Source organism: Lissotriton helveticus, chromosome 8 (assembly GCF_964261635.1).
Source record: "Lissotriton helveticus chromosome 8, aLisHel1.1, whole genome shotgun sequence".
In the NCBI taxonomy this organism is placed as follows: domain Eukaryota; kingdom Metazoa; phylum Chordata; class Amphibia; order Caudata; family Salamandridae; genus Lissotriton; species Lissotriton helveticus.
In genome coordinates this window covers 1,263,691,769-1,263,714,849 of record NC_136069.1, presented here as the reverse complement: position 1 = coordinate 1,263,714,849, position 23,081 = coordinate 1,263,691,769, and the positions used below count along the sequence as shown (strand labels likewise).

General features: G+C 45.7%; 1 protein-coding gene across 1 annotated transcript in view; it reads right to left on the bottom strand.

Annotated features, from left to right (window-relative positions):
* The window catches only part of TMEM131 (transmembrane protein 131), a 1,081,228-nt gene that overhangs the window by 587,905 nt on the left and 470,242 nt on the right, over positions 1 to 23,081 (bottom strand). Inside the window, exons 13-15 of the mRNA XM_078658243.1 lie at positions 2,197 to 2,305; positions 1,461 to 1,614; positions 1,190 to 1,360 (exon numbers count right to left, since the gene is read on the bottom strand). Of these exons, the coding sequence (XP_078514369.1) occupies positions 1,190 to 1,360; positions 1,461 to 1,614; positions 2,197 to 2,305 (434 nt within the window). The remainder of the gene's footprint in view (positions 1 to 1,189; positions 1,361 to 1,460; positions 1,615 to 2,196; positions 2,306 to 23,081) is intronic.

Here is a 23,081-nt window from a genome sequence, read left to right as displayed (position 1 = left end):
TTTGCACTGAAAATCTTTTTGGAATATGATGGGTATACCCCCTTCCATTTTGGGGCCTTGGTCTTTCCTAACTGTAGTATAGTTTGATGGCTCTCATGCAGCCAGGTCTCCATTAGAAACAGTGCGTCAGGTTGCTTGTTGGTCAGGAGATCGAAAATGTCAGCTTTGTGCTTTGGGAGTGAGCAACAGTTAGTGTTTAGAAAGGTGAAATCTTTGGCGATTGGAGACACCAGACAAGTTTAGTTAGTTTTGCTCAAGAGAGTAGTTGCTAATCTCTGTGTGGTGTCAACAGAAAAGCCACAGCAGGGACATTTACCTACCCTGCCGTCTGTAGGGATTAGGGTACAGACATGGAGAACTGGGGGGCGGTGAGCCAGTAATTGGCAAGACGTGAACATCAGTCTGTCTGGTGGATTTGGGCCAGGGGTTGTGGCCCCTGGGTCCGGTCGGGCGAAAACGGGCTTGACTTTGGCACACCCGCTGCGCAATGCGAGTGGCATCCTGATTATGAAGGAGGAAGAGTCAGCTGCTGGTCAGTTGACTTACTGGGTCTGCAGAAGTAGCAGTCACTTCCTGTTTTCACGTATGATTCCCTCCACACAAACAGAAGAATCAGCGGTGGACCGGTAAAAACGTGCAGTTTAAGAGCGGTAAGTGCAGGGTAAAATAATCGTGACAGTCATTACAGTTTTGTTCAGTTTTTAAAACGTGAGCTTTTAAAACAATTATGGTGTGGGGGAGGAGCCCTTACCCAGGCGCTCCTAATTTCAAGCGGTGACAGTGATTGTAGTTAAATTTTAAAATGCGAGCGATTTAAAATGTAAAGGGTGCGGGGTAGGAGCCCTTTCCCAGGCGCTCCTAGTTCCCAGCAGAAACGAGGACTGTCATCTCAAACACGTCCGCTGCGCGAAGCGAATGGCATCCGGATTATGACGGGGGGAGGAGTCAGCTGCTGGTCAGCGGACTTCCTGGGTATGCCGGAAGTAGCAGTCACTTCCTGTTTTCACGTATGATTCCCTCCACACAAGTCATTAAGCATCTACTGCCTGTCTCCCATGTTAGATAAGCTGACTGTTGAAGGCAGCATTTTTTTCAACACATCTACAGAAGCAATGCCTCATCCCTTACCACTTTCTGAAAACAGCACAAAACCCTCTGCCCACATGTTACATGAGAGCGAAATACTCACATCTAAGAAGCCTGTGTATGCACGCACAGGAAGGTGAAATTTAGAAGCATTGGAAATAAGTAGAATATTGCTATCTATATGAAGTGATGACGTAGACGGTGTAAATAGAAGTGAAAATATATATCTGGATTCATTGGGAGGTATTAGAGCTGGTTTGCTGAAGTTCTGGATCTAAATAGGAAAGGAAGAAAAATAAAGAAACATTTCTGTAAAATACAGTCATCCATATTTTGGTTTTAGAGTTAATGCCATATATAGTAAGAACTCCAACCTTGAACATAATTTTTGCTTCATCTGGTAATACAACATCATGGATGAGTGTTGCAAAACTAAATGTGTTGGTTATGTAGATTGGCCTCTCCACGGGGTCAGCTGGGCTGTCCCTGATGTGAAACAGAGTGGCGGCATGATCAAACCCCAAGTAGCTGTATGGGGGAAAAACAGGAATAAATAAGACATTCTATAACACAGGAAGGACAGTTAACTCGACTTAAAACATGGTTGATGGATTCACTTCTAGTACACTTATCATATGTTTGATTGTAGCTAATGAAAAAGCATACAACTTCTGTTAAAACCTAAATGTTTAAGTAACCCAACATGTTAAGAATTGGCAAATGGGATTACACAGTAGTAGATGAAGTGACATCTTTCCAGATGTTATCTATTACTCTTAACTAAGACTTTCAGGATAAAGAAATAATAAGTCATGGCTAATAGATTTTTAATACTAGACTTGTCAAGTGATGCATTAGGTGCGAACGTGCCTAAACAATCGAAGCATATATTTAAAAAATGTGTGGTACTGAAGCATAACATAAATTCAAATTCGAACATGCAAGGAGAGACGTTTTTCTTTCTTGACTGTATGCCATAAATGACTTTTCCTTCCGTTTAATTTTCAATACTATTTAACTTATTTCGAACATCTTTGATAAAACTAACAATTAGAATCTAAATTAGGAATTCCCACTCCGTATAAAAAGAAAACAGATCAAAGGTCTTACCCAGTTAAAACATCTGCTTGATATGGGATTTCAAGTTTTGAGTAACTCTTTTCTTTTGCTTTCACTGTTATTTTACCAGAGAACTGTGGTGCCTTCTTTGCTTTGGAAGCTGGAAACAAATATGGATACTGAATACACAAAAACGTAACAAATCATTGCATGATTTTGAATAAACTACATTATTCACGGAGAAGGTAAAAAATAGGCAGACATGAAAACACTACTTTCAATACTGCAAAAGCTCTTTTTCTGAAATAGCTAACGAGAATGGGGCTTACAACACACCCTAGATTCTAGAGTTGTACTCGTTCCCCATAATTCAAGTATGGTGCCCACTAGCTTTCCCCCTTTTTAACCTGACCCCTATCAGTTTATTAACAATTAAAAATCAAGTAATTAAATTGTTGGAGCTGTTGTATACTTAAAATACCGTATTCTTAAAAGTGCATATTACATTATGAGTAAGTAATATCACACTTAGTGTACATGTCATGAAACTAGACCAAAACTACCAATAGTGAGCAAAATGAAGCATCAAACGGTTGCCGCTTCTGGCTTGGCCTCCTACTTGTACATCAACAGAATGTTTTTTAACCTTAGCAACTGCCCACTCGTTATGCTAGTTAAAGCAGCATTAGGTTCAGAGGCCAAATACTGGATTGTTGTGAACAGATAAGAACAAAGAAGCTACTGAACCGTGTAGGAAATGTTCAAGGAAATAAAAATGTCAGCAGTGTCAGGATGGATCAGGCATGTAGAAATGAAGTCTTTATGAGGTAATGCTTTCGGCAAGGAAGAATCCAGGACAGAAGTAGAGATGAATTATGCAGGAGAATATTCAAAGTGTGGATGCAATGGAAGACTACTTTCCAGAAACATTACTCAAAAAGTGACAATGAATTTCAATGGGCTCTCTGAAACCTACAAAATGTAGCGCTCTTCTTTTAACGGATCTTTTGATGGATCCACCCTCTTTTTGGAGAGTCATCACTTCTACCCCACAGGTGTCAGAATCAATCTGTAAAATCCCAGCAATGAGAAGCACTGAATTGCAGTTGACTATGAACATGCATAGGCATCATTGAATTTGACAAATCTGCTTCATGAGGGTGGTCATCTCTTACTCATAACATTAATTTGCCATATCATTCCCACCTAATTTACTAATACACACTGGGTATTTTTAACCTTTACAAGTTCAATCGAATACGGTTTTATAAAGGCTTCATCCACGAGGGTCTCGTGGTGCGCTCTCTCATAGGACCTCTCACCCAGAACGATGGTAGATCTGGGTGGGCTTAACAAAGGTGTTCGGAGCTCTTGATATTTTCGGAATAAGCAAAATAAAATTATCTAAGGCGCAACCATAAGAGTACATTTTAATGAAAGTCACCTTGATAAAATTAAAAACAAAGTACTGTAGAAGGACTTTTGTAGGATGCAGAAAGATAATGGCCTTTGTATCAGTGATCTGGTCTACATGTTACAGCCTTAGACATAGTGCCCAATTGGGTTAGGTAACCTTCCTCAGTACCAATATACCTAAACAATATGTTAAGAATACTTTTTGTGATTCCATAGTCATTTATGCAGACTTACATGCAGCTTTGTAGTTGCACTGTAATCAAGAATCCCCAGTCCTCCAATTCACCTACATAATCACACTGCCAGACCTCCATTGTGATGCAAGTTTAACTATAGAGCAGGTCCAGATCATTCCCCCAAGGGGCCACCTTTCATTCACATCCATGTATGTAACTTACAGTTTGTGATGAAGGCAAACAAAGTCTAGTAAAAAGCGCTGATGTAAGCAAATCTGATATATGTCTCCTCCTGGTTTGAACCTTACTTGTGGAAAGTCACATTTAGCCTACTTAAAGCTTACAGCTGACACTGTCCATCCCCACTTAATGGAATGATACTCTTGATATCTCACAAGACATGAACCATACAACCCCTCAACAAGAACAAGATATATGGGGCCCATCAAACAGCCCTCTAATCAGGGCAACAAATGCAATAAAAAAACCTGCACCAAGACAATGATAGGTAAGACTTCTTCATTTTGATGTGCTTTCTGCGGGAGAATTAATCATGATGCTTAGGGTCCTGGTTTCAACCTGGGCGAAAACTTGACATAAGCCCTAGAATTTCGAATCCAAGGGAGACAATGCCTGAGCTCACACAGTTGCACTGCTTTGGTTTACCTTCTCCAAACTCTTATGAACTTTGGAATTAAAAAGAGGTTCCCTATCAGAAGGCAAATCCAATACCTCCGTATCAATTAATAAATGAATACTTTTATTTTTCATTTAATTAAAACTTACAAATCAATCAATCAGAACAATTGCAAAGTGCACTACTCGCTCGTGGGAGTCTCAAGGCAGTGGGGTGGGGGTGTGGGGGGGTGGGGGGGGAGGTGGAATGCTGCTACTGCTCGAATAGCCAGGTCTTGAGTAGTCTTCTGAAGGTAAGCAGGTCCTTGGTCTGCCGTAGGAGGATGGGGAGGGTGTTGCAAGTCTAGGCGGCGAGGTGGGAGAACGATCTGCCACCGGAAGTCATTCTTTGGACGCAGGGGATGGTGGCGAAGTCGGCAGAGCGGAGCTGGCGGTTGGGGGTGTAGGAGGTGAGTCGTCTGTTGAGGTATGTTGGTCCGGTGTTGTGGAGTGTGTTGTGGAGTGCCTTGTGTGCGTGGGTGAGGAGCTTGAAGGTGATCCTCTTGTCGACGGGGAGCCAGTGCAGGTCTCTGAGGTGGGGTGTGACGTGGCTGCGGCGGGGGATATCGAGGATCAGGCGTGCAGAGGCTTTCTGATTCCGTTGTAGTCGTTTCAGAAGTCTGGCCAAGGCTCCTGCGTAGAGGGAGTTTCCGTAGTCCAGCCTGCTGCTGACGAGGGCCTGGGGGCCCGTTCTTCTTCTTTCGGTGGGGATCCACCTGTAGATCTTGAGGAGCATGTGGAGGATGTTGAAGCAGGAGGATGAGACGGCGTTGACCTGCTTTGTCAAGGAGAGAGTAGAGTTGAGGATGAACCCCAGGTTGCGTGCGTGGTCGGCGGGTGTTGGTGCTGTTCCCAGTGTGGTCGGCCACCAGGAGTCGTCACAGGCCGAGAAGGTGGAGCCGAGGATGAGGACTTCTGTCTTGTCAGAGTTTACCTTCAGCCAGCTGTTCTTCATCCATTTGGCGACAGCTTTCATTCCTTCGTGGAGGTTGGTTTTGGCCGTGAGGGGGTCCTTGGTGAGGGATAGGATCAGCTCGGTGTCATCGGCGTAGGAGATGATGTTGAGGTCATGTAGTCGGGTGACGTGGGCGAGCTATGCCATGAACAATGTAGGGCTGAGGGATGAGCCCTGGGATACGCCGCAGATGATCTCGGTGGCTTCGGTGCGGAAAGGGGAAGGCGGACGCTCTGGCTTCTGCCGGAGAAGAAGTCCAGTCCAGAGCCTTGTCTGAGGATCCCAGCGTCGTGGAGGCGTGTGCTTAGGGTGCGGTGGCAGATCGTGTCGAAGGCGGCCAACAGGTCCAGGAGGATGAAGGCCATGGTTTCGCCATTGTCCAGCAGGGCCCTGATGTCATCGGTCGCGGCGATGAGGGCAGTTTCGGTGCTTTGGTTGCTGCGGAACCCGGACTGGGACGGGTACATGATGTTGTTCTCCTCGAGGTAGGGTGTCCGTTGTCTGTTGACGGTCTTCTCGATGACCTTCGTTGGGAACGGGAGCAGGGAGATGGGCCGGAGGTTCTTGAGGACTTTAGGGGCAGCCTTGGTTTTTTTGAGTAAGGCGTTGATCTCTGCGTGCTTTCAGCTCTCCGGGAAAGTCGCTGTTTTGAAGGAGATGTTGAAGGTTTTCCGGAGATGGGGTGCGATGGCGATGCTGGCTTTGTTGAAGATGTGGTGTGGGCATGGGTCTGATGGAGATCCAGAGTGGATGGTGTTCATGATTTTGATGGTGTCGTCGTCGCTTATGTTGGACCAGTAGAGCAGGGGATCGGTGTGGATTGTGGCCGTGGGGACAGAGGTCTCAGTGGCCGTCGGGGCAGATGTGACGTTGAAGCTGTCGTGTATGCCTGCGATCTTGTGATGGAAGAAGGTGCCAAGGGAGTCGCACAGGTCTTGCGAAGGTAGGATGTCGTCGGTGTTGGAACTGGGGTTGGAGAGCTCCTTCACGATGTTGAAGAATTAAGAATAAAATACTGCTTTAGGTAAGACCACAGTAAAAATCCAGCTGTCCTTATGTTTGACTCCTCGGACCTGGATTCATTTAGTTATTTCGTAAGTTGATACATCAAGAGATAGTTTTGACATGTATAGGGAGGCAATAGAAGGTCAAAGAATCAAAACAAATACATAGTCAATTAAAATAATAATCTAGATCTTGTAGACACAACTATAAAGTGCTTAGTGCATTAGCAGATGCATTATAGTACAAAGCTAAAATTAAGATGGACAAGTTGCAATTCAAAGCACAGTCAATGGCCATGTGACTATGATCTTAAAGACACACATTAGCAGATTGCAGAGCCTAATTCAAAAGGATGAGGAAGACTAGTTCAAAAAGCATAGTCGATGACAGCCGTGAATTTTAAGGTTCACTAAATTAAAGTGCTCAGTGCATTAGCAAGTTACAGAACCAGGCAGGAGTGAGCAAGGTACAGTGAAGGAACATTTTGAACCCCAATTATGTCTATAGTTTTAAAGGACAAGCTACTTTCCTTTGGCAACGCCTTATCTGGTGGAGACATGATCTAGCCTCAGTGTCCTTACCTTTGGATTTCTCAGGCACCAGACTGGATCCGGAAGATTTGCTTTTTATTAATACCCCCTGCGCATCTGTAGGTGGCATCGGTAGGCTCTGCATGGTGTCACCCATGCCGTAAGTGACGTCTGCGTCACTCATATAGGTGCCACTTCGCCGCGTTGAAGTTACTTTTCACGCCTTTCCACCCCAGAGGTTTAGAAACTAGGGCCCGAAAAGGAAACAGCCCTGACCCAAGAAACTTATCCGCGGGGAGGATGAGTGGGTCCGTAAGCAATCTGCAGCTAGATCATGTCTCTACCAGAGAAGACGTTAATGAAGGTAAGTAACTTGTCCACCTGATAGAGAAATCTACCCGCAAATTCCTTACCTTTGCATTGATACTAAAGCAATGTCATTCCCAGAGGAGGGACTGCAGACACATTTATACTAGGAAATCCTGCAGGACTGAGTGGACAAAATAGCCATCTCTGTGGACATGAGTATCCAGTCAGTCCAGGTGAACGTGTGTAGGGATGCCCACATTGCTGTGTGACAGATGTCCAGGACTGGTAGTCCACTTTGCAAAGCAGTGGTAGCAGCCTTAGCTCTGGTGGAATGAGCCCTTAAGCCTTCAGGAGGATGCGTCTTGGCCAGAGCACAGCAAATTTTGATGCAGATGATGATCCACCAGGAGATGGTCCTATTCTGCACTGCACGACCTTTCTTCGCTCCACCGTACCCCGTGAAGAGTTGGTGGAACTCTTGTGTGATCAAGGCAGAACAACGCTATTTTTGGGTTCAGGCGGTGGAGTCGCTCCTCTTCTTTAGAGGGATGCCGAGGAGTGTAGAAAGTGGGCAAGGTAACAGATTGCCCCACATGAAATGGAGTTACCACATTCAGAAGGAAAAAGGCCATATCGCAAAGCACCAATTTGTCAGGGAATATCGCCAGAAATGGGGGCTTTGATGATAAAGCCTGCAACATGCTCACCCTCCTGGCAGATGTAATTGCCACTCAGTAGGCTGTTTTGATGGTGTGCAGCCGGAAGGAGCAATTATGCAGGAGCTCGAAGGGAGCACACATTTGGAAAGTGAGACCAAATTAAGTTCCCACTGAGGCATAATGAAAGAGAGAACATATGTACAAGACCTTTAAAAATGTATGTACAATGGGTGTCTTAAATAGGGAGGGTTGGTCTGTCAGCCTCGGGAAGGCAGACAACGTCGAAATATACCAATTCAAGGTGTCCAGAGCCATACCCTGCTGGTCAAGGCACAAAATAAAAAGCAAAATATCAGAAAGGGAAGCAGAAAGAGGGTCAATAGACTTGTACAAATCTCCTCAATTGCCAGGCGAATATCGTATTGGTAGAGGTATGTCTAGCTGCCAGAATAACATTGCAAACTTTGGGAGGAAGGTCGAAAGCTATCAACTGCCGTTGCTCAATCTGCATGGAAGAAGGCACATAGTTGACCGGTTCAGGTAGAGGACCCTCTCCTTTTACTGCGACAGATGATCCTCCCATAGGGCAGCCTTATCAGAGGATCAATGATAATCTGTAGAACCTCTGGACACCACTCTCTCAGAGCTCAGTCCAGAGCCACAAGGATGAATGGGGCCCGGTTGTTCCTGATCTTCTTGAGAACACTGGGCAGGAGTGGTATGGGTGTACGGGGGCCTTAGCTTCACTCGAGTTGAAAAGTGCCTCTGAGTGAGAGCCACCTTGGAAACTCCAGCGTGCAAAACTGCTGACATTGCGTGTTCTCTGTGGAGGCCTCTAACTAAGGCTCTCCCCATTGCTGAAAAAGACCTTGCGCCACATCCAGATGGAGACGCCATTCGGGATCAGCTAGACATCAATGACTGAGTTTACCCACCCTGGCATTCCGGGAACCTGCCAGGTCTTGAACCACCAGGGGTAAGACCTGTTGTTCCAGCCATGTCTAGAGATGCAGGGCCTGTTGACAAAGATTCCACGACCCCACTCCGCCCTGTTTGTTGCAGTACCGGATGGCGGTGGTGTTGTCTGTTAACACCTGCACTCGCCTACCCTTGATGGAGGATAAAAGTTGTTTTTTTATGCAGTTGGATCGTTTGGAGCTCCAGCATTTTGATGTGGAGCCTGGATTCCGCCAGAGACCAGAGTGCTTTGATCTCCACCTCTCCCAGATGGCCTCCTCATCACAGAAGTGACACATCTATCACAACTGTGAGATCTGGTTGGGGAAAGGAAAGGGGTCAGCCTCTGACCCAATAGAGGTTTGTCAGCCACCACTGCAGGTCTCGTGTAGTTCACTCCAAAATATGGACTCTGTTGGATAGATCACCCTGATGCTGTGCCTACTGAAACTTCAGGTCCCACTGTAGAGCCTGCTTAGGCCATCTGGCATGTGTCACTAGCAGGATGCAGGAAGCCCCGAGGCCCAGCAGCCTCAGAGTCATGCTCACCGAAATCCAGGATAGAGTCTGAAACATCGGTATCATAGCATGAGAATCCTGGACTCGCCGTTTGAGAGTTTAAGCCCGAAACTGATCTGTACACAGAACGGCTCTGATGAAAGGGAGTGTCTGATGGAATCAGGTGTGACTTCAACACGTTGACCGAAAACCCCAATGAATACAGGAAGGTTGGCCTAGTCTGGAGGTGGGAGGCGGCAGCCTGGGGTGGGCTCTGCAAGTCTGTCTTCAGCAGCCAGTCGTCGAGATAGGAGACGACTGGTACCCCTGATTTGCACAGATGAGCTGCAACCCCCGTCATCACCTTGATGAACACCCGAGTGGCGCTGGTGAGGCCAAAAGGGAGCACAGTGAACTGAAGATACTCGTGGTTTACCATAAACCACAGGTAGTGCCGATGGGCAAACAGGACGGGAATGTGGATATAGGCATCCTAGAAGTCTAACGCTACCATCCAGTCTCCGGGGTCCAGGACAGCCGCGTACAGGTTGAGGAACTTTATCGGTCTTGTGGTTGAGATAGGGCTGGCGCAGCTGAAAGCCACTTCCATAGCCTCTAAAGGCAGATTGAGGACGTGTGGCCACAGAGAGACCCAAAAACTTGGCCATAACACGTGAGTCCTCAAAGCTCTCCAGCGCCATGTCTGCCTCATCTCCGAAGAGACGGTGCCATCAAAGGGCATGTCCGTGAGAGGAGCCTAGAAACCCCCTGAAATGCAGAGGTTGTCAGCCAGGCGTGGTGTCAAAAAGCCACCATCGATGAAATCTCTATGCTCAGCAAATCGGTCATGTCGAGATCACAAAGGATGGGAAACATTGATGCATCTCTCCCATCTGACACTGCTTGAGAGAGGATGGCCCGGGCCTCGCTTGCGGCAGTACTGGCACAAAAGGGAATAACAGCCCATGAAGCATGCGGTATTCACCAACCGCAATGCAAGGCTGGTGGATTTATATTTTTTTACCCCAACTATCCAGCCTCTTGGATTACCTGTCCGGGGGAGCGGAAGAGAAAGGCCTCTTACTTCGAGGATAAAATTTCCCTAGCAGCCAACTCCCCCGTGAACCATTCCGAATTGCAAAGAAATTATTGAGAGTTCCTTCTCTCCCCGATACTCCCTTAGCTACGGACCAATGTTGCAACGAACTTGCGGAATTTTTCTATAACAGAATTCAAACGATCTACAGATCCTTTGCCCCAACCGATAGCCACACTATCCCTCACCCTGAGGATTCACACATAGTGAGTAAGGAACAGTCCCTAAAGATCTTCCCCTTAATGAATTATGAATCTCTTCAGACCACCTCTGCACTCGTTAAGAGTGGGTCGTCCAGAGATCCTGCCCCGCCTAAGATTCTGAACCAGGAGGCTGAATTATTTGGTCCATTCATTCTGGACTTGATCAGCTCCTCCATTTCCGCAGGGGGGGTCCCCCCTCTGTGGAAAAAAGCCATGGTGAAATCCCTTTTCAAAAAACCAAGCCTGGACCCAGACTGTCTGGGCAACTATCGACCTATCTCGCTCCTCCCAGGAACTAGCAAAATCCTGGAGAAACATGTCAACTCAGCGCTGGCTACTCACCTGGAATCCAATAATCTTCTTAATCCCTCTCAAACCGGCTTTTGCCACTGCCAAGGCACAGAAACGGCTCTATTAGCAGTTGTGGTAGATTCCAGAAACATTCTTGATGCAGGAGGCTCCTCTGCCATGATTATTTTAGATCTCAGCGTGGCCTTTGAAACGGTCAACCACCCCATTCTGATCCACGACTAAGAAATCTGGGTGGGTCTGGAGTAGCCTTAACCTGGCAGCAATCTTTCTTGGAGGGATGATCTTTTCAGGTATTCGAGGGTGAGGCCACTTCTAAATCATGACCCCTCCACTGCGGGGTTCCACAGGGATCCTCCCCGAGTCCCACACTTTTTAACGCCTACATGGCCCCCTTGCGGACATTGTTCTTCCCTATGGGGTGCACATCGTGACCTATGCTGATGACATCCAACTGGTTGTTGTACTTAACCACAGATAGGCCTCCACCTGCCTCTGTACCTGCCTTGAAGTAGCCACGTGGATGAAACACTTATCTAAAATTAAATGGTGACAAAACCGAGCTTATGCTCCTTGGCAACACTTCTCTTTTTAAGACAGATACTATGTTGCCAGCCTCGATGGGCTCAGCACCTGTCCCCAAGTCAGAGATAAAAAGCCTGGGCTTCTGGCTGGACTCATATCTCAGCTTTAAAGTCCAGGCCAGAAAGGTGGTGGTTTCTTGCTTTGGCATCATAATGATGCTTCGTAAAGTGTTTCCTCTGCTCCCCCCTCAGTCAAGAAAGCTTGTGCTCCAGGTGCTTATTCTTTCACACCTGGACTACGGCAACGCCTTATACCTTGGAGCCCCGAGTTCGGTCCTCGCCAAACTTCAAACAGTACAGAACTGTGCCGCAAGGATCCTCATGGGGACTCAGAATCGGCAGTCTGCAAAACCTGCCATTAAAGCTCTCCATTGGCTCCCCATCTGGAAGAAAGTTCATTTTAAGGCCTTACACATTACCCATAAGCTGATAGGAGGGAAAGGACCAGAGATTATCTCCTCAATGGTCAAGCCCTATCAAGCTAACAGGCGACTACGCTCGGATGAGCTACACCTAGCAGTCGTCCCCAGAATTAAGAGAGTTTGAAGTGTTGGTCGGCTATTCTCATATAATGCTGCCAAACTTTGGAACTCCCCTCCTCTTCAGCTACGAAGGGAACCCAATCACCTGGCCTTCCGCAAGATGCTGAAAACATGGCTCTTCCGTAAGTGATTCGCTGAAGCTTCAGTTATTTCCAGCGCTGGGATGCCTACGGGTAGCTATCAGATTTATAAATGCTGCCTCGTTCATTCATTGGAGGTGGAGGTAGAGGCTTGAACCACCAAGCTCTCTGGGGTAGGGTGGGTGTGAGGAAGCTTGAGTGGTGGCGGCGGGCAATTGTCCTATTCATAGGAGCCAAAGCTGGGTTTGGGCCAGGTTCCCAGTAGGACATCTGCAAGGGACTCATTAACGGGCATCAAGGGTTACGAACAGGAGACACCAGGTGCAGGACCTCCATCAATATATACTTCAGATGTCCTTCGCAATACCAAAGCACATGATACTTCCTCCTCCGTAGCCACAGTAGGGGGAGAAAGCATGCTAGAATCTGGAGACGTGTACAGGCACTGACCTTGCTCACTTCTTCATACCAGTCCTTTTCCTGATAAGGATGGTCTGTAGTGGGTCCAGCAACCCCTCCCAATCATCTCTCAAACCTTGCATCTCAGAATAGTGCTCAGGAAATGACCTAGGACCTGGAGATTCTGTTGGCACCGGTATTGGCGTTTGTCGACGAGGTACGGGCTCCTGGTCACCTGGGATCAAAATGGGGCTGGCGCCGCTGGGAGGCACCAATGGCACCGGAAACATTGGTGAAGGTCACAACCGGCGCTGGACCTGATCCATTCCCATCCATAGGGGGATGTCGGGCTAAAGTCCCCGGTGAAGACCCGATGGGTAGGGTTTGGCCACCCAAAAATGAAGCATATGACCTCATAAAACTTTTGAAATTGGGTAGGGGTCGCTCCACCTCCTGGAAAATTAGGGAGGCACAGAGCTGACACAGGTACAGGTCGCCTCCGTCACATCGACCGGGGGAGGGGGAGAAGTCAAAGCACGCTTTAACTTTGTGCTTTTTGTGCCTCTTACCAGAGTGTTCCGTTGATTTGGACAAAGAGGATTTGAAAACTCCTGGAGCGGCACCTGGTCCTTCCTCTTGACTGGGACCGAGAACGAGATTTCTTAGGAATCATGCACCGTTGTGTCGACTGCTGGGCCGCAAGCAGCTTTATGGATACTCCAATAAAGCCTTCAGAGGCATGGCCCGGCAGTTGGAGCACGACTGAGTCGTGGTTGCGCTCCAGGCACCACAGGCAAACCAGGTGCAGGTCAGTCACCGACATGGCACAGAGACAGGCATCAGACGGTTTGAACCCAGTAGCCCTTCCTAGATACGAGGAAAAACATACATACCAAAATGGTGTTCACAAAAGTAAAAAAAAAGTCTTTCAAAAAGTGATAGGGTAGCACTCTTCATGGATCATCACTTGACTGGCACGGAAAGAAAAGAACCGAAGTCAGTGCGTCAAGGTGGCGCATATAAAGGTGGCACCAGCGTCACTTCCGGCACAGACTATGCAGATGGAGTCATGTGGATCCGACTGGCGTCACATACCAGAGCGCAGGAGTATTGCTTTTAGAAAAAGCTTCTGGATCCAGTCTGACTCCTGGGAAATTCAAAGGTAAGAAATCTGCGGATAGATGTCTCTATCAGATAAGCTGTGTAAGTGTCGGTGCTTAGTAATTTAGAGTGTTGCAGTACCACTTAGCCAGTTTGCTTTCTGCCAGTGACATACATTTCAAAAATTTCCTGCAGAGCACGAGGCTTCTCCTTGGAGACAGGTTATAACTACCCTCCGCTATCCTTCTCAATCCAAATAACTGATTAATATCCACCACTCAAATTACTTTCATATTTTACTATACTAATTTACCACTAATCTTTTATGGGTTCCTGAGTAGCGTGCTACTTGCCAAAAAAACGCTTAGTCGCCTCGTCAGGGGTAGTGAGCGCTATAAAAATGCAATTACAATACAATACAATGTGTGAGTTCCTTTCCTTATAAAAGACCTTATCTTTGTCATCAGCGCGGGGCAAGTGCCAACAATGTGGCAGATGTCTTCCTTTGCATTTAGGCACAGCCAGGATGTAGTCACAGTAGTCTGCCTCAACCAGGCAGAAGAGTTCTATAAGGTCTTAAAACTACCAAGGCGGTAGCTCAACAACTTAAGCTTTGCCCTCAACCCAAACAGTTCTCCTAGGTACGGTTGAAGCTTCAGAAGACTGCATGTACCAATTGTCATCCAAGCAAGTGATCTTTTAGACAGCATGGTTTTGTCAGTAAGGGAAGAGAGCTGCTTATGATGCTGAATTGATTGCTCTGGTGACTGTTAAAGCCCAAAGTTGCTCATTTTGCAAGGTTTTTTGAGCCAAGTTCAAATAATAGAGTGCCCGGGTGTAAACCGGATCTGATTTGGCGCTCCACAGGATATCATTTAATGTGCCTCCTAGCTCTTTTTAATTTGCAGCAGATTTTTAAATAGGCACCAAAGCTGGATAGGTTCTGTCTCCACAGCCCAGATTCTAGTCTGGGCTGGAGAGTTATGTCATGGGAATCTGAGCATCTGCCGGTAAGTGCCAATTGTAGGATTGCCTATTCCTTTATCTGCACTCCCCTCAAGTGCTTCTGCTCCACATGCTACTGAGGGATCGAATTTTGCAGCCATAACTTCTAACAATGATCGGAGAGACTGATCTTTTAGTGTGTTCCTTATGGAGCAAAAGGCAGACGTGCTGCTTTTTCTTTGCATCGAACAACTGTGAGCTTTGAATGAGCCTCTTGAGACAAAGATTACCCCGAAGTACTTGTATTCTTTCACGGATTATAAGGTTGGGCCTTCCAGGTGAAATGTTGGTGCTGGGCTTCTTTTATGGACTAGCATTATGTCGGTTTTCTTGAGACTGACTTGATACCCATGTTCTGCCACGCAAATTGCTGTGGAGTTCGTTAACCTCTCCAGGTCAACCTTCATGTAACTAATCAGAATTACATTGTCAGCATACAACATGTGGGAGCCTTTGAAACCCGGACAGTGTTGGGGCGTGCAAGATTACTTAATTAAGAATTGTAAGTATAGGGAGAACAAAAACGTGACAAGGACACAACCTTGTTTCAGGCTGTTGCTTATGTATATTCTCCTTGAAACCGAAGTTGCAGAGCCCAGTCTTATCTGTATCAAAGTGTTAATGTATAATAGTTGAATAGCTTTGAGGAGCCTTGGAGAGATTCCCCATTTCTGAAGTTTTGGACCAGAGGATATTGCGCTGGACTGCTTTAAAGGAAGAGGAAAAGTCCCCTCAAAAGCTGCAGGTTCTGAGAGGAGGATCTTGCTTTATAAATTAATAAAGTAAGCACTTTGATGTTCGTGGCTGTTCTTGTATTTTTCATAAATCCCATTTGGTTCACTGAAACTAGGGAATTCCATCTGCCCAAATGTTTAGATCTTCCATCTGGATTTGGCAAAGTACTTTGACTCCCAATCTAACAGTCATCAGCATGTAGTTTGACGGCAGGGACTTCTTACCAGCTTTACAAATTAGGGCTATTATCGACCCCACCAACTGTAAGGTAAGGCCAGGTGGAGTAGGGCATAGTTGTAAATGCAACTCCGTTGAGCGGCCCAATACTGCATATTTTCTTTAAAGATAGTCTGTGAAAAGCTTTTTTGCCGGGAGCACCATCACGTCGCCCAGAAGAGATTACTTTTTTTGTAACCTCGCCCAGAGCTATGTCTTCGTGTGATGGTTTGTCTGTCTTTTTTATGTCATTCTATCAGGGGTCACGGATATTGTCTTGATGCAGCAGAACATTTACTGCAGCTAGATGGACCATGCTTCTTATTTTAATATATTCAAGAAACAGGAAGAGGAATAGGATCTGTAGCATAGTTCACTAGACAAAAACAACAGTTGATGGACAGAATGCAGAACAATGGCATACATTCACCCCAGTACAGAGATCTGGGCCTAAATCCATAGTTTTTTTGCACTCCACACCACCCCAGTTCAGACATGGCCATATGCAAATCAGCCTTGACCCTGTGCCTCATGGGAACAGTCCAGCCCGAACTGCCAAGCCATGTCTTTCCTGGACCGGAATCAAGCATCCTAGGACCGGTTTCTGGCTATCAGCCGTCTTCAGCCAGGATAGCTTGAGTCCAGTGGTGTGGAGAGCATGGGACTCACGTCTGAGCATACCCATCCCACTCGGGGTGACAAATGCAAAAACAACAGTTGATGGACAGAATGCAGAACAATGTCATACATTCACCCCAGTACTGAGATCTGGGCCTAAAACGATGGATTTAGGCCAACAGAATAAGTGGAGTACGACTAGACGACATTTGATCAGTTATAAATGGCAATAGTAGATCAGTTGTTTCCTTCTTTGCAGGCACAGGATGGATTTAGACATTTATTATCAGTAAAGGTAGATCATGGTTCGGGAAGAATTTAGTTTCACAGCTTGCAAGTTGGGATAGTCCATTTGTAACTCTTCGATTTTGGTGTTAATGTCAACCGCTGTGTAGATGGCTAGGCCCCCAGCAGGTCATCCTAGCAAATTCGTTTTTGATGTTGGCTGGTAAAATCCTAGGGGGGTCCTGCACAACCTTGGGGATCAGTGCCCAAGTTTCTTGCAGAGTTAGAACATGGAAGGACTTTATATAGGCTAAGAAGAGTGCATCATCAATTTTTCTTTGCAGACCCTCAACGTTTCACAAGCAAATAACGAGACTTTCCCTCGAATGCGTGTGGGTGGTCGTTTTTCTTTTCAATATTTTTCATAACTATTTGTGTATGGCTGAAGAGTACACGGAAGCCATAACCAGTCATTTTGAGCTGGACTTCGCAACCACTTCATATGGCTGTTACTTCCCTTGGGCAAACAGCCTTTACAACAAGGTTTTTTACCACGTTGTGTCTTTACCATGCATTTTTATGAGGCATGTTTTTAGAACGCATATGCTTTTACAACGTATGCCTTAACCACGCATTCAAGGTCAGTTTGGGGTGTGGGGGTCTCCCCCGAGAGTGAGTGAGTGTGTGTGTCCCCAAAGTTCTTTCCTGTCACGAAAGTACACTCAACAGCAGGTAGGTAGCACCGTTTATTTACAGGAAAACACAGTTTCACTCCGACCTTGTAGTCCCCATGCCTGACGCGTTTCGAAGTTTCTTATTTCCTCATAGGCATTTGTGATCACACATTGGTGCTGGCTGCACACACTCTTCTGCGTGCTCTCGTTTTTATCAGCCTCAGGTGTGCCTGTCCTTAATAGTTTTAGTCATCATTGCACCCTGGCATACGTAGTCCATTTGCCACTAATATTTCCCCTCCAGTGGGCTGTGTGTGCATACACGCTATTTCAGGGACAAAGTAAGCCTTCCAGTAGACCTCGAGGGGAATTGTGCCTTCTTTTTAATTGTGACCGCTGCACCTGCATCACATTAGGAAAGGTTCCCCCAGCAGTCCCTTGTTCATTTGGGTGGTGCAGCCTTCCACGTCCGGAATCACCATGTGTATTTGTTTCCAAAGTTCTTTCCTGTCACGAAAGCGCACTCCACAGCAGGTAGGTAACACCCTTTATTTACAGGAAAACAAAGTTCCACTCCGACCTTGTAGTCCCCATGCCTGACGCGTTTCAAAGTTTCTTACTTCTTCCTTATAGATATTTGTGATCACACATTGGTGCTGGCTGAACACACTCTTCTGCGTGCTCTCGTTTTTATCAGCCTCAGGTGTGCCTGTCCTTAATGGTTTTTAGTCATCATTACACGCTGGGATACGTAGTTCATTTGCCACTAATATTTCTCCTCCAGTGGGTTCTGTGTGCTTACACGCTATTTCAGGGACAAATTAAACCTTACAGTAGGACTCAGAGCGGAATTGTGCCTTCTTTTTAATTGTAACCGCACGCAGAAGAGAGTTTTCAGCCAGAACCAATGTGTGATCACAAATGCCTATGGGGAAGAAGTAAGAAACCTTTAAATGCGTCAGGCATGGGGACTACAAGGGCGGAGTGGAACTGTGTTTTCCTGTAAATAAAGGGTGTTACCTACCTGCTGTGGAGTGCGCTTTCGTGACCGGAAAGAACTTTGGAAAAATATATATATATAAAACTGAATATGCTGTTTATATCTTGACGTGCACTTGTGGGCTTAGGTATGTGGGAAGTACCAAGCAGCAGGTGCACGTCAGGATATTGCAACACCTGCGGGCCATTGTTAACAACGACAGTACATACCCGGTCGCAAGACACTTCAAAGCAATCTACCAAAACAAACTAGCGGATATAAAATATTTTGTTATCGCTGCAGTAAAGGATAACCCGCGAGGTGGAAACCGGGAAAAAAGTCTGCGCCAGTTGGAATCAAAATTCATTGTAGAGTTGGATAGTAGACAGCCAAATGGTTTGAACAACACTGAGGATTTGCACCATTTCCTCTGATGTCCTATCCACCAGTTACTAATGTTTCCTGCATGTCTCCTAACTCATATATCGTTAAAATCTGGATAACATTATTTTAGCCCCTGTTTTCCCTTTCTGTCTCAAAATTGTTTTTAGTCTTTCACATTATAAGCATAATTTATTTTTGCTTATAAATTTTAAAAACACTACAATCTTGTATGAATCAAGATTGACATCAGTAAAGTAGCACAGATTAGGTGAACTTTTAGAATAATTATGATATCACTTTTTGCACTTTATTAAGGAAATACTTTGATGCTGCTATAAAAATGTAAAATTTGCACTCAGTTTGTACTTTTGCACATTGCGTATTTTTTGCACATTATATACCAGACTGACATAAATTGATGGTTAGCTAATAAAGAAAACGGGAATTCAATCCACGATAATTATACAGAATTTTAAAATGGCAATATTTTAAATGGTTTATCACTATTTTTATATTGTATTCTACATATATAAAATGTTTATTTATTTCGTTATTCTTCACTACATAAAGAATGATAGATATATATTTAAAGATATTTTTGTACTGCATATTTTATCGATGTATATATTTATTTATTTATTTATATCCATTGGAAAGTATATGTTGAAAATGTCACCTTAAAAATCCAAACATCTATGTCAACAAAGTTAAGATAATTGGTATAAAACGTGCATTGCGCGCCATATATATATTTTTTTTTGGTATATCTTCGCATTTATGCTGTTATGTTGTGCAAATTAAGTACAAATTGATCGAAGGAGGTTTGTAAAAACTACAAGTCCCAGCATGCTTACTTATCAAGTGTTTCCTTCATTTCTATATATCACATGGAGGGGGTGAAAGCATCAATATTTGAAAAAAACTGTTTAAAAACTAAAGGTGGACTACAAGTTTGTAATTGAGAAAGAATACAGAGGTATTCGAAACGCGTCTGACGAACTGATTAATAAAAGACCTGCATTATTCCACATAACTTGGAGTCTGCTATTCGTTCTTTGGTGGTGGTCCGGCTGGGCGCTACAGAGAGGATTGAAGATATCAAGATATATATGATATATATATATATATATATATATATATACACACACACACACACACACAATGCATGGTAAAGACATAGGTTGTAGAAGCATATTCGTTCTAAAAACAAAATGTAGGGTACGAAATGTGTGTTAAAGGCATGCAGACTTCCCTGCGTTGTTCCATCATACAGCCTTTCCTTTGGGGTGTGCTGTCGAGACTGTTTGACTCCTACCCCCTTTCAGGACTGACACGGTCTGAAGTGGACAGTGGAATGGAGCCAAAACTTCTTGTGTGCTCTTGGTGACTTTGTAAGAAAGCGTCTTTGACCAAGTCAGCAAGGCATTAGGAATTAAGGATATAATGTGTCCTCATGTCGTGATATCTAAATTCCTCATTTTCCAAAAGTCAGTTTCTCCTTCCAGACCTGCTCGGCAAGTAATTGATTCTTCCAGGTGATTAGTCGAATCTGTCATGTTGGATGAGGTGCTACAGCGAAAAGCAACTTTAAATATCGTTGTTTTGATGTGCCGTAAAGTCAGTATTTCCTAGAGCATGCAAAGCATTGTGCCTCTATTGATTAAGTCAAACTGCCAACGGGATTTATAAAGTGGGGTGAAAGATATTTTGCTTAAGTTCTCAAATATTTTGCAGTTCCTTGATTCTATTTTCTTGCCTGGTGGCATTCTACCCTCCAAGATAGGTTATCTTAATAGTCACCAGAGGGTCAGGTCTTATAGCAGCAGTCGTCTCTGTCACTCCCTTTGGGGCAAAGGGAGAGAACGCTGGCGGTGGATTGGTCAGTTGACTATCTCTCTTGACTGTTTGACACAGATAGTTGATCTGCCTTCTTCATTTTGGGGTGATCGTGGGACTGCTTGTGAAGATTAGACACCTGGAGGATTACTGCACGTGGCGGAGGGCATGCTCCCTCATCTAGAATCGTTATGCTAGTCGACTTGATTGGGGACTCTTGAGCTTCCTGCTTTAATGGTTGGTAAAGTCTTAAGATTGGAGATTTCTTTTGCCCAAGAGAGAGTTTGGGTGTGTCCATGTTGCCATTGTCTTCTTTGGAGACAGTTGTTCCTTCAGGTAAATTTCCATTTAGATCAGGAGCAGCTCCCTCTGTTGTTGAGTCTTTGACTGTAGCTTTGTTCTCAGCGACTGGACTGAAGACAGAGTATACTTGTTGCAGAAGTATAGTTAACACTCCTTTCGTAGGCTGTTTATTATGAGCCTTTGAGTCTCTTGTACTGTTTTTTGATGAGTGCACTTTTCCTGTAGTAGTAGAAAATGCAGAACTTAGTGCTTTCGTCCGGGGGGAAAACTGAGCACTGACGTTACCCACTCCACTTTAGTATATGGTTTGGGTTCCCCCTGGAGACCACTGTGTATTTGTGCTTACTTACTTGTTTCCATTTGAAATATTGTTTTGATATCTCCAGGTAAGGATATACCAATGTGTTAGTGAGTGTGTATAAAAAATATACTTATTTTTTATAACTACACTGTGTGGTTCCTTTTCCTTTAACCTACACTATATGATTAGTTCTGGTATTACAAGCTGCTTAACACTACTTCTGGACTAAGTCTAAAGGATGCTATCCACAGCTACCACTTAGAGAGCATTCTACAGTTGTCTAAGACCACTAAAATCACCATAAGGGATGCCTGGATTAGTGCAAGGTGCTTCACTTAAATAAGTGTGCACTATATACTAAGCCAGCCTCCTACATACCTATGTATGTGTATTGCTTTGTATAAATGTGTATAATTATGCTTTAAAAAATATTGATATTTGTTAGTTCTGCCTATCAAATGCACGTATTACTGATATTTACATTATTCTATGTTTTTTAACATGTATAGTGACTGCATAAATAAGTAAATCTTTTATCATAAGTAAATCTTTTATCATAACTATTTATCTATGAGGGGCGTGGCCTGACAGCAGGGCCGGCTAGTCACATCTTTGCGCAGCTCCTGCCCCGTATGACAAAATCCTGCAGTAATCCTTGCGGAAATTGGCATCAGTGCCCCCCCCTGTCCCGAGGGTCCCTGCCTGGATGTGAGAAGACAGCCCACAGTTGGGGAAATAGTCTCTAGAAACCCGGAGACGCGGCGGGTTACCTTTGTACAAGATGGCAAAACTGGCCTTTGTCGGGAGATCGAGGGCCTCTGAGTAAGCCGATCCTGACTGGCTCCGGGCGAAGACCTTAGTCTTGGAACCGGCCGGAGCCACTATCCTCGCCGCACCGAGTGGGGGCCTTGTGGAGGTGGGCCCGGAGGAGGGTGGCTGTTGCGGATTGCCCAGCCGATCCAAGGCCTGGAACTCGGACGTGCACTCTACGCAAGCCCGGTGCTGCAAGTGCGCTGTGCCCGGCCCACCGATATCCTGCCGCACAAGCTTGGAATCGTCGCGGATGGTGGCGGGGCTGCGGTGTCCGCGCTGACTGGCAGACGTCTGGGCTAAGACTGGGGCTCCCGCTTTGGAGGTAAGCCTACTGCCCCCTTGTGCAGCCAGTGGCTGTGGCAACCAGGGCCTTAGATTTTGCGGCAGTCACCGGCAGCCAGGGCACTCACTATGCAGTTTCGGTTGAGGTGCTGCCTGGCCAGAACCCTGTGGAGGTGGGCGGGTGGCCCATAACAGAGACCGGAAGAGAACACTGGCATGCCTCGTGTAATGATAGTGGAGGCCTGATAGTGATCTACTTTGATGAGGCATATTGGCCCCATGGTGGCAGGCTAAATGTCCTTCAGTCACTGCGGTACTCTGGGCTGGTCCTTGACCCATTAGCCTAGGGAGCAGGAGGACACTGGGATAACCCTACCAGTTTTCAACTAGACATGGGGAAAGATAAGCCAACCAGAGGAGCTCAAACCAATAAGATAATACAGTATACGGTGCCGGGCCCGACCTCCTCTGAACGCACTAGACCAGATCCTGAACAGTTATTGCATCAGGGATCTTCGCCATGTGATACGTCAGACATTTTGGAGGCCATAAGGGATTCTCGAGTGTCGCTAGAGTCGAAAATGGATGGTATGGCCATGGACATCAATTATTTGCGCCTGGTTTAAGGAAGGTGCAAACACAACAGTGATGGACAGAATGTGGATCAATGTCACACATTCACCCCAGTCCAAAGATCTGGTCCCAAATCCATCGTTTTTCCACTCCACACCACCCTGGTTTAAGGAAGGTGGCAGACCGAGTTACTAGCACTGAGGGGGACGTAGGCACGCTGCGGAAGGAAGTCCAGCAACTCCGCGCGACAGTGTCCTCATTTCAGGAACACACTACCTGTCTCGAAGATAGATCAGAAGACGCAGAGGGACAGTCAAGGAGGAACAACCTCCGATTTTTGGGTTTTCCGGAAAAGGCGGAGGGTCCGGCAGCGGATCTATTTCTGGAGAAATGGATTGGCTCCACTTTCCTGAGTCTCAAGCTCTCCAGGATATTCGCAGTGGAAAGGGCCCATCGTTCCCTCGGTCCCTCGCCGAACCCAGGGTCGCCACCCAGAGC